The 12017-nt window shown below is 55.4% G+C and overlaps 1 protein-coding gene across 1 annotated transcript in view; it reads right to left on the bottom strand.

Moving 5' to 3' along the window:
- CAPN2 (calpain 2) overlaps positions 1-12017 on the bottom strand; it is a 43853-nt gene that overhangs the window by 13374 nt on the left and 18462 nt on the right. The window contains exons 3-9 of the mRNA XM_040985742.1: positions 5327-5445; positions 4935-5068; positions 4125-4293; positions 3679-3762; positions 2123-2208; positions 1100-1174; positions 465-625 (exon numbers count right to left, since the gene is read on the bottom strand). Coding sequence (XP_040841676.1) covers positions 465-625; positions 1100-1174; positions 2123-2208; positions 3679-3762; positions 4125-4293; positions 4935-5068; positions 5327-5445 — 828 coding nt within the window. The remainder of the gene's footprint in view (positions 1-464; positions 626-1099; positions 1175-2122; positions 2209-3678; positions 3763-4124; positions 4294-4934; positions 5069-5326; positions 5446-12017) is intronic.

The following is a 12017-nucleotide window of genomic DNA, read 5'->3' as shown; positions in this document are numbered from 1 at the left end:
GGCGGCCACGGCTAGCCCAAATCTCCAGGGGTCCTCAGTGGGGACACCCCCCTGCCCCAGAATCTCCTTGGCAGCTGTTTCAGACAGTGTGGCTGTGGCGCCCCCTGGTGGTTCTTTATCCCAGACTCTAACAGCGAGGTCCAGGACAGGCCCTACTGGCCTGGCTGAAGGGACTGTCCACGAGCCAGCCCCCAACGCTCCATGAAACAGGTTGGGGGCGTCCTGTGCATATGGTTTGGGTTCCCCGGGCACACCCTCAGCTGCCGCAACTGACAGACTCAGCTGCCCAGATTCTGGTGGGAGCAGCAGCTTGTGGTATGAGAGGGGATCAGGTGCTGCCTCAGTGGGCCCAGCAGAGGGCCATGTGGGTGGAGGGATAAACCAGGATGGTGTGTGTGTGGGGTTGCTCAGCAGTGACGGGAGCCGGGCTGCAGCCCCTCCTCGCCCCTCGGCCCTGCCCTTACGCGGGTAGTTCCTGCAGCCGCCCGCGGTGGAGCCCCGCCTCCAGTTGCCGTCCATCTTGGTGAGTTTCCACTTCTTGTAGCTGTCGCTGGTGAGGGTGTCCGGGGTCAGGTTGCAGATCTCCAGGCGGGAGTAGTGCGTCAGGAAATCGCGGAGTGACATCCTGGCAAAGGCAGCCCGGGTTACAGGGGGTCACGCTGGTCACCTGTGACCGACCTGCCACCACCATGGCCACACAGGGAGCTGAGACAGGGGTGGGAAGGAGGGGGGCAAGCCCGAATGGCCGGGCATGGGGTGCCCTGGCAGGACCCTGAGCTGCGTGCTGTGTGCACACACACAGGGAGCCCTCCGGCGGACACAGGCACGCAACAGCGGGGCCTGATCCCTGTCCCTGCTCACCAAGGGCTGGGGGCAGGACAGCAAGCTCCACCTGGGTTCCGAGCCTCCTTGGGGTGCGTTCCAGCTGACATACACCCCTCCCCTGGGAGGTGCCCAGGTATCTTAGGTCTAGGGTCTCAGTGTGAATTAGAAACCAGAGCCAAACCAGAAGCCCCATAACCCCATGCCCTGAACATGACACTCACTTCTGCCCTGGCGTTCCCTGGGGCATCCTTCCCTGCAGGCTGTGTGGTCTTACCAGAACTCCCCATCTTCGTGGCGCTCCACCAGCCTCTCCCTCACCTCTGGGTCCACGGTGTTCCAATTCGGGCAGCTGGGAATGGAGGGCAGAAGGGGCATTCACACCCAGCATGGAGGGATGGCCTCCAGCAGTGTGCACTCGGACCCCTGGGCAGGGGGCAGGCTCAGGCCCCAGGAAGGGGACAAGTGACCCACGCAGGGCTTGGAGCCACATCTCAATACTCTCAGAGCATTTCAGGACACTGGGCAGACAAAAAAGGGAGCAGGGGGATGGGCTATGTTGTTCCCGAACACAGTGGCCAGGAAGAATCTGGAAAATGAACATGGCCCATCAGAGCAACTGGCGTCCGCTGCCCAAGCCAATGGGCATGGTCGGCCTCCCCCAACCAGGAGCATCCTGGCTTGGCCTCTGCAGCTTCCCAGGAAGGCAGCCTTGGCAGGTGTCCCTCTGCCCTGGCAGAGGTTCTTGGGCATGGACCAGGGAAATGGCAGAAGGACGGATAGGTGGGCAGCCATGAGAGGCTGCCAGGAGGGTCCCCCACAGGTGACTGATGCCCCACGGGGCTTGGAAATAAAGAGAACCATGGCTTCCTAGTCTGCACAAGGTTCATGCCAGAGCAGAAGTATTAGCAGGGAAGTTCAGTAGGGAAGACACTCATGCTGGAGCCAAGAAAGGAATGGGAAAAGAATGGGCATCGTGGAGCCTGGACCTGCAGGAGGCCAGACCCCTGAAAACCCCGCAGGTTCCGATGCCTGTCCTATGAGTCCCTGAGTGGGCCCAACGCCCGCCCCACGGGTCCCTGAGCAGGGCCACCACCTGCCCCACAGGGTCCCTGAGTGGGGCCACTGCCCACCCATGGGTCCCTTAGTGGGCCTGATGCCCACCCCACGGGTCCCTGAGCAGGGCCACCGCCTGCCCCACAGGGTCCCTAAGTGAGCCAGTGTCTGTGAGTACAGAGCACAGCACCTGCCTCTCCCCATGAAACACACACCCGCCCCACCGTGGCCCAGCACCACTCACCTGTCATTCCACCTGCCTGTCCACTCCACTTCCCCCCAGGGGTTGCGGATACGGATCAGCTTTTCCAGGCTCCCAGCGCTCTCCACCTGTCAGAGGGGACGAAAGACAGAAGGCGGGGCTGGAGCACAAGCCATGCCTAAAGCCCCCTGCAGCGGAGCCAGGGGGCTGAAATCCACCAAGAAGAGGCCGTTGTAAGAGCGGCAGTGGTTTAACCACGCCCATCCAGGCCACCTGCTGCCATCCAGCTTTGGAGCCTGGGAATGAAAGTTCCCAGGGCCCCCCTACAAGATAGGGTGGGAGACCCAACCACTGCTGGACGCCCCAGGAGTACACACATGGTATGCAGGGGTGGCCTCTGCCCCTTGCTGGCTGCAGGAGCTTCTGTTCCAGGAGCTTGGAACAGCTTTCCCTCCTGATGAAGGAATGAGGGTGGGAACAGACACTGGGGGCTGAGAAAGAATATTCTAGGCAAGTGGGAAAACCTAAGCGTGTGGGGCTGGTGTGTGCTGTAGTAATAAGTTTAGCCTGTATCTGTGGTGCCAGCACCTCATATGGCGCTGACTTAAGTCCTGGCTGCTCCGCTTCCCATCCAGCTCCCTGCCTGTGGCCTGGGAAAGCAGCAGAGGACGGCCCAAAGCCTTGGGACTCTGCATGAGACCCGGAAGAGGCTCCTGGCTGTGGATCAGCTAAACTCTGGATGTTGTGGTCATCTGGGGAGTGGTCTAGTGGGGGAGGGGGAGATCCGTCTCCCTCTCTCTGTAAATCTGCCTTTCCAATAATCAAGCAATAATTTTTAAAAAATTAAGCATGGAGTATACAGCAGGTGATACAACAGACCTAATGGGGCCCGACAGGGAATGGCAGGCACTAGCAAGGGCCTGGGCCTGTTCACAAGGGCATCTACTCGAGTGTTTAGCAGCAAGGATCGGGGCACCTGCAGCCTGCTTCCAGCGGCCACTGGGGAGAAAGCTCTGCACCCTCTGACACAGCACAGGAGGCGCAGGTTCTCTGTTGCTGAATCTGGAGGGGCTGTGTTGGATGCTCATCCTATTCCAATTCTGTAGAAGACATTTTCAAAAATAAAAGTACACCTGTGTGTATGTTTTGTGGGGAATTTGCTAAGACTCTCAAGATTAAAAAAAATTTTTTTTTCCTTAACTGTGAACTTGGCCAGGCAGTGTCCATAGTAACAACACTAACAGCTTGCTTAGGACTTGTGGCTGAGGGATGCTGTTACTGTTTCCATTCCAGGGTTGGTACAGGCCTAGGGTAAGCATCCCAGGCCCTCCTTGGTGAGTGGCAGAGTGACAAGTGAACTCCAAAAGAAGGCCCTTGTGAGATGAGGTGGCAAGGCCCTCAGGGTCTCCAAGAAGCCCAGCGATGCTAATTCTGCTTATCCACTCCCCAGATGAAGACCGGCCGAGCGCCTGCAGTGTGCCACCGCGGCCACCAGGAGGCAGCACGCACCGCCCGAGCTCGAAGACCGGGCCCTGGCTGCACCATCCTGGGTCGGTGGACACCAGGCTGCCCACCCAGGGGACACCCCAGTGCTTCACCTCCTCGGCTCCGGTGACGGAGTACGCGTGGCCCTTCACCAGTTTCTGTCGTGTCACGGCCTCCGAGTCTGCAGCGCTGGTGATCTGGAACATAGGAACGGGGTGTACATGGCCCCGCAGGGGTTATGCCCTGGACTTCCTACCAGCCCCTCAGAACCACTCCTCCCCTTCGGGCTGAGGATGGTCTAGGGAACTCTACCGGGATCTGTCGGCACCGTGTCTCCCCCAGGGGCCCGGTCACCAGTTGAGGTGGCCTCCCAGGCCTCCATGCACAGACCCACGAGCCCTGGGACCCTGGCGGGCGGGTGGGGAGCGCGGGGGGGCCTGGGGCGATCCCTGGTGGATGAGCAGTGGGCTGGGAGGAAAGGGCTGAGGGCATCCTTGGATGGCCCTATCCCGCACACTGCCTGGCTGTCCCCAGGGACACGGCCGAGGCCTGTTCTTACGTCGATGGAGCAGCCCAGGAGCGAGCCTTTCTGCAGAGCCTTCTGGATGATCTTGAACAGGTTGGGCGGGGCATTCTTCAGCTCGTACCACTCGGCAATGCCGCCCGTGAAGTCCTCGAAGCCCTCGGTGGTGGCACCCCCTGAGAGTGCCTCGTAACACCCGTTGATCCTGCGATGGGGGCGGAGGGCAGCACAGAGCTGCAGTTCCCGTCGCCCCCTTCCCATGCCAGGCACCATGCTTTCCCCGCCCAGCCCAGCGCCGGGAATGGACATGCTCCCCTCCTCCTCACTCCGCTGCTCTGGGTGCCCAGCAGGGCCCAACTGCTCTGGCTGCACCTTGCCAGGAAGGGGAGAGCCGGCTAAGGTCTGTCCAGCACTGAGAGCTCGCAAAACCGACGGGGACCCAGCAGTAGGCAGCTACCCTGAGAAGTCTCTTGTGCTCCCTGGGGGGAAGGGTGCTTCATGCAGGGCAGCAGGGCCAAGAGCAGGGCATTCCGGTGGCCTCCTGCTGAGAGCAGGGGCTGTCCTGGAGCAGCTGGGGAAGTCCCTGCAGGCATGGAGCCTGCTGCCTTTTGCTGATAAAAGGCAGGCGGCTTCCTGGGCACACACAGCACTGCTCCCTTCCCCTGTGTTTGTCATTCCCCGGGGCTTAAGGCACCCAGCACACACCATTCCTGCACTGAGAGCCCATCGTGGGCCAATAGAGGCCTTCAGCAGAGTGCAATGCATGGGTCCGCCACGAGTTGCCAAAGTGGCCTGGGAGTTTTGGGTCCAGGGCAGGGGGCCTGGGGGCGGGGCACGGTCACTCACTTGGCATAGGCCTTCTCCAGCAGGGCGCTCCAGAACTCAGTCCCCTCTGCCGAGTGCACAAAGAGCAGCTCCCCGTCCTTGGTGGGGAGCCGGTCGTCCACCACCACCTCCACCCATTCGCCATACTGCCAGAACTGTGGGCACGGGGAAGGCAGAGGTAGCATGGGTGGGCTGGAGGGACAGCCACGGCAGCCCTGGCATAACCTTCCTCCTTCCCTCCCCTGCCATGGCCATCCGCCAGGGTCCCTCACTGTCATCATCTTTGTCATCATGAGCAGCTGGGAGGTCAACCCCCCATTCAGCGTCCTTGGTCCTAGGAGCCCACTGACAACCTGGGCTGCCCCGGGGGGCTGCACAGAGCTGCCCCTGCCCGTCTCTCCCTGACCAGGTACCTGGAAGCGGAAAATGCCCGCATAGTTCTCCTGGAAGCTCTGGTCCAGGGGCACGACCCGCGCCAAGACCTCCTCGTTGAGGGTCAGGGAGGCAATGGCCGCCAGCAGCCAGCAGTCACCTGTGAACACAGTGCAAGGAGCTCCTCTGTACCCGGCCTCAATGGGGAACCTATGGGTGCTGCTGCCTCACCCGTCCTCCCGGAGAGGTGGTGCGGAGGCAGGAAGGTGCGGGTTGGTTTTCATTTTACTGGAGAGGCAAAGTGAGAGAGCTCGTAGATCTGCTGGTTCCTTCCCCAAATGCCCACAGCAGCCAAGGCCAGGCTAGGCTAGAACTAAGAGCCAGAAACTCCATGTGGGACCCAAGTAGCTGAGCCGCCATGGGCTCGCAGGCTGGGCGCTAGCAGGAAGCTGGAGTCGGGAGGTGGCCGGGCTGCCAGGTGCTCTGATGTGGGACATGGGCCTCCTCGGGACATCTGAACAGCCACACCAGATGCTTGCCTCGAGAAGTGCTTGTGTGTGTCAGTGACTGGGGAGAGATGGGAAAGTTTGTCCCCACACCCAGAACCCTGAGCTGGCGGACCTGCATCCTCCGAGCCTGTGCCATGGGGGTGGGGGCAGTGAGAGATGCCAACATGGCCAGTGGAGGCTTCTCTTAGGAGAAGAAAGCTTAAAGGAAGCCTGAATGGAGGCAGCAGATGTGGGGACGGGTGGGTGGGGACTGATATGGCCCACCTGCTGCCAGGATGTGGGATTCAGACACCAGGAAGCAGTGCCAGCAGGCAGTGTAGCAAAAGGGTGGGTGATGAGGGCACAGCCTGAGGTGGCATGTGCAAGCCTGGGTGGCCTGCCAGGCCCTGAAGGTGGGGGCACTCAGAGGTGGGCAGTGGCCAGGCCATCTGGATCCTCTAAGCCCAGGGACTCTCCTCCAGGAAATGCAGATAAAAGTCAGCAGCCCCATGGGCTGAAGCTCAGAGCAGCCTGCGGCCAGCAACCATGCAACCCTGGGAGTTACCAAACGCAGACAGCAGGGTCTGGGAAGGGGAGGACGCTTCCACTGTAAGGAACCATTCTCCTAAGATGTCCCATGTCAATGACAGCGGATGGCCTCAGTTGTGAAGACTTCAGTGTCAGCTTTACTCTGATTGACAGGTTGATTAAAAACATTATCAGAGGTCTGGTATTGTGCCACAGCAAGTAAAGCTGCTGCCTGCATGGCGCTGGCACTGCAGCACTGGCATCCCATATGGGCACAGGTTCGCATCCCAGCTGCTCCACTTCAGATCCAACTCTCTGCAAATGGTCTGGGAAAGTAGGTGGGGGATGACCCAAGTCCTTGGGCCTCTGTACCCATGTGGGAGAGCTGGAAGAAGCTCCTGGCTTTGGACAGGCCCAGCTCTGGCTGCGTGGGGAATGAACTGGTGAATGGAAAATTACTGTCTCTCCTTTTCTTGATAACTTTGCCTATTTGAAAGAGTTAAATAAATTTTTTTTAAGATTTATTTATTTATTTATTTATTGAAAAGGCACATACAAAGAAGGAGATACAGAAAGATCTGTTGCTTCACTCCCAAAGTGGCCACAACGGCCGGAGCTGAGATGATCTGAAACTAGGAGCTTCTTCTGGGTCTCCCACACAGGCACAGAGTCCCAAGGCTTTGGGCTGTAATCTCCTGCTTCCCAGGCAGGGAGCTAGATGAGAAGTGGAGCAACTGGGATACAAATTGGCACCCATATGGAATCCTGATGGGTGCAAGGCAAGGATTTAGACAATAGGCTATTGTGCCGAGCCTGAGTTAAATACATTATTACTGATAATAATAATAAAAAATCCACTGCCTACAAAGCTGGCATTCCAAATGGGCACCAATTCATGTCCCAAATGCTCCACTCCTCATGTTCCCCGCTCACCAGCTCACTGGGAAAGCAGTGCAGCATGGCCCAAGTGCTTGGGGCCCTGCTGCTCATAGGAGACCCAGAAGTTGTTCCTGGCTTCAACGTGGCCCAGTCCTAGCTGTTATGGCCATCTGGGGAGTGAACCAGAGGATGGAAAATCTCTTTCTTCAAATGAAAAAAAAAAAAAAGATGTTACCTACCAAAGTTTACTGTAACTCTTCAGGGAGACATCCCCGTGGACACTGTCTACGAGGCTGTCATGGGGACCCACAGAACATTCAGTCCTGCCAGGACCTCTGGGTGGGATTTGGAGCGGTGACTCCACTGCTTTCCTCCTGGTGACCTATAGAAGATCCTTTGCCTACCCCACACCCCTGCCTGCACAGACCTGCAGACACCTATGCACTACACACTCGCCTGGTTCCAGTGACAGGCAGGCCCCAGGCCAAGGGAGGAGGCTCTGAGGCTTCTGGGAGAATGGACAGGTGCCCTCTTGCCCTGCCTTAAATCCATAAAGATGCATGGCCTAATGCCACCAGGACTGTCCGGCCTTTGTGGATGACTGGCTGAAGAAAAGAGCCAGTGCAGACCAGGAGGAGCTGAGAGATAGACAGAGACAAGCCAGGTTCTGGCGACACCACCCTTCGGGTCCCTGAATCAAGCAATACCTGAAGCCACATCTGCCAGGGACTTCTCAGTTTAGGGACTGGTAACTCCCTGGTTACAAGTCCCTGCTACTTGACTGCCAAGGCACTGGGCAGCAGCCATTGCCCTATGGAGCCATTCCCAAGCATCAACCACTATTCTAGAAGCTTCATCGTTGCCATGAAGGCTCTGAGCATGCTGGAGGATGGACAATTTGAGTGTACTGCCCACAGTCCAGCAGGTGCAAGTGGAAGTTGAAAATGTGTGGGGCTGTCAGCTACCCAGGGGTAGGCACCAGCTGTCTGGCCATCGAGGGCTTTCTGTAAACCACACGGAGGTCCCTGCCCTGCTGCCCTGTGGAGGCTGGCCAGGAATCTGGAAGGGACTGTTTCCATTGCTGGCTGGCAGCTGGGGAGTCCTTGATTGGTGGGGGTAGGAATATTCCTGGAGGGCCTTTTCCTTCCTAATTCCACAGGGTGCCTGGTGAGGATGTGGTGATGGGTAGAGCACGTGACTGGCAGGTCTTTGTTGAGCTTGCACCACTCTCCCACTCCGGCTTGTCTGGCTGCCCCATCCTGAGGACAGACTCACTATGTGTCTGCTGGTCTGGGAGCTCTGAGCCTCTTCATCCCTATTCCCCTTCTCCCTCCTACAGCAGGTCTTTTCACGATGTTAACCCACCAGATGCCTGCAGCTGGCCCATGCTGTCACTGCGCTTCCTGGGTGTCCTGTACAATGGGTGATTTGGGACTGTCACCACATGGAGGCAGAAGGACTTGTGGACAAAGTGGGCTCACCTTTAGGGATTCTGGCACCAGAAGTCCTGAGCCAGTTGTTCCCACAGTTCCCATAAAAGCAGATATGAGAAATGAATGCCTGTATGCTAGATGGGTGCCAGCCTGAGACCTGGCTGCTACACTTCTGATCCAGGTTCCTGCTAATATATGCCTTCAAAGGCAGAAGATGGCCCAAGTGCATGGGCCCTGCATCACATGGGAGACCCAGATGAAGAGCCTGAGTTTGGTGTGGCCCAGCTCTGGCTGTTGCAGCCATTTGTGGAGCACACCAACAGATGGAAGCTCTCTCTTTTTCTCTATGTAACTCTTCCAAATAAAGAAAATCTTTTAAGCAAAATTGAAATCCACACATAGATTTTAAATAATATACATTTTCCATGAATATTTTGAGGACCTTTTGTATGCATGGATGTCAATTTTTGTTTGCACCAAATTATATTTATAATTCCATTTTCCATGAAATTTCTCAGTAGTGTCTTATTTCCTATCAAATCTGAACATCTTAAGGGTCCTGGGGGGGTCAGTGTGACCACAGGATGTGGCCATCTACTATCCTCGTTGTCCTGTTCTCCCTGCTGGTCCCAGAATCTGTGCTTGGCCGTGGTAGATGTGCCGAGGCCACATGGCATGTTCCTGGGACAAATGCTTTTGTGATCTTGGTGGCCACAGCTGACTGTGGAGTTATTTGTGGGACGATGACACTGGCTGAGCGTTGGAGCATTGGCTTCCACAGTGGCCTGGTACTGTGTGGGTCACACGTTCAGGCCAGCACTGACCCAATGCCCAGCTCAGGTTACAACCCAGCACCCGCCTCACTGCTCTCACCACATCCTGAACACCCTGGCCAAGCATCCTGGTTTTTCTCCCTCATATCCTGGGGCGGAAACTCTTGCCCTGCTTTTTTTTTTTTTTTTTTAATTAGAAAGACAGATTTACAGAGAGGAGTGACACAGAGATCCTCCAATCCCTGACTTATTCCCCAACTGGTTGCAAAGGCTGGAGCCAAGCCAAGCTGATCTGAAGCCAGGAGCTTCTTCTGGGTCTCCCATGTGGGTACAGGGTCCCAAGGCTTTGGGCTGTCCTCCACTGCTTTCCCAGGCCACAAACCTGGAACTTTTTTGGAACATGTTGGGAAGTGGAACAGTTGTAGAGAAGTTGCGGCCACTTGGGGAATGAATCAGCTCATAAAAGACCTTTTTCTCTGTCTCTCCTTCTCTCTGTAGATCTGCCTTTTCAATAAAATAAATATTTTAAAAATAAGAAGTGGAGCAGCTGTGACGGACTGGTGCCCATATGAGATGCTGGCACTGCAGATGGAGGAATAGCCACACTGGCCCCTATCCCTGCTTTTTCCATCCCTTGCTGTTCTAGGTTAACCTGTTTCTTCTGAAAGAATCCATCCAAGGATGAAGAAGTTGTATCTCCAAGACACTAAGTCACAGGCTGAAGACCAGAGGCAGGATCAGAACTCAGATCTCTCTACTCCTTGTCTGCGTTCTGCCCACCACTGGGAGAGAAAACATCTACCAAAGAGCTTCCACTGCTATAATACTTCATAATTTCAATCCCAAAAGGACAAATACCATATGTTCTCTATAATATAAGGAATCCATCATGCAAATTGGAATGTATAGTGGTGGAGTAATGGAGACTACTATATCCAGATGTGAAGACACAATGCAATATGCATCCCTACTTCCAAATAAAAGATGGACTCCCAATGAAAGTGTTGGATATGTCTAGACAATGGGATGATGGACTGTCTGACATTGTCTGTACTAGCATTGTCGGCGCACACTTAAACAACAGACTGATGGAACTGTAACTCCTTATGAGGAAATGTACTGGTGTGACAATATGGGAAAAATCAATCGGGAGTGGGAATTTGGGGGAGGGGAATCCCAGACTATACAGAATTGTATCATAAAATTCAAAAATTAAAGAAATAAAAATACTTCATAATTTAAGTTAAATTATTTTAAAATTCATTGGGAAAGCAGAGTCAGGATAAGGGAGAAATCTTTCACCAGCTGACTCATCTCCCAAAGGCGTGGGCGAAGCTGAGGTCAGGAGCTGAGCCCTCCCTCCAAGGCTCCGATGGGAGTGGAAGGAACCCAAGTGCTTGAAGTGCCACCTACTGTTTCCAGGGCACATTAGCAGGAAGCTGGAATCAGGAGCACAGCTGGGACTTTAATCTAGACACGTGGACAAGGAACAGGAGCATCTCAACCCCAGGCCAAAGCCTACCCCTACTTCACAGTTTAGACTTTCGGGGGGCTGATTCCATGGTATAATAGGTTAAGCCTGTCTGCAGCATTAGCATCCCATGTGGTTGTTGGGAGTCCCAGTTACTCCACTTCCCATCCAGCTCCCTGCCTGTGGTATGGGAAAGAAGAGAGGATGGCCCAAAACCTTGGGACTCTGCGACCACGTGGGAGACTGGAAAGAACCTCAAGGGTCCTGACTCCAGATCGGTTCAGCTCCAGCCATTGCAGCCATTTGGGGAGTGAACCAGCAGATGAAAGCCCCCTCTCTCTCCTTCTTTCTCCATAACTCTGGCCAGTCCCAGTTATTACAGGCATTAAGGCGGAGGAAACCAGTGGATGGAAGAGTTCTGCCATTCATATAAAATAAAAATAAATCACTGTTTAAAAGAACAGTATGTGGGCTGGTGCAGTGACTTAGTGAGTTAATCTTCCACCAGTGATGGTGGAATCCCATATGGGCACTGATTCTTGTCCCATCTGTTCCACTTCTCATCCTGCTCCCTGCCAATGGCCTGGGAAGCAGCAGAGGATAGCCCAAGGTCTTGGGTCTTATACCCACATGGGAAAGACGCTCCCGACTCCCAGCTCTTGCCACTGGGGCCATTTGGGGAGTGAACCAGTACATGGAAGCTTTCTCTCTTCTGATTTTCTTCTCTCTTTGTGATTCTTGCAAGTAAAATAAATATTTTTTAAAAGAACATATTTTACTGGATCCTTCAAGAATCCTCACGAGATGGAAATACTTTTTGTTATCAATTATTTGGGATGCAGACCCAGGGGCTTAGGAAGACTGACAGGCCTCACACGCAGAGCCCAAGTCCAGGGACTGAGTTCTGAGAGGTGGGCACTGCAGTGCAGTGGATGAAGCTGTCACTTGGGATTACCTGTGTCCTATCCCGAAGAGCCAGTTTGAGTCCTGGCTACTCCACTTCTACTCCAGCTTCCTGCTAATGTGTCCGGGAGGACAGGAGATGATGATAAACTGCCTGGGCCCTTGCCATCCATGTGGGAGACCTGGCGGAATTCTGTGGCTTCAGCCTGGCCCAGTCCTGGCTGTGGCAGGCACTCTGAGAGTAAACCAGTGGACAA

The sequence above is a fragment of the Ochotona curzoniae genome, unplaced genomic scaffold, assembly GCF_017591425.1.
Source record: "Ochotona curzoniae isolate NIBS_2020 unplaced genomic scaffold, NIBS_Ocur_1.0 contig_430, whole genome shotgun sequence".
Taxonomy (NCBI): Eukaryota; Metazoa; Chordata; class Mammalia; order Lagomorpha; family Ochotonidae; genus Ochotona; species Ochotona curzoniae.
Note: the sequence above shows the minus strand (reverse complement) of the source record. Positions and strands in the feature narration are given on the sequence as shown.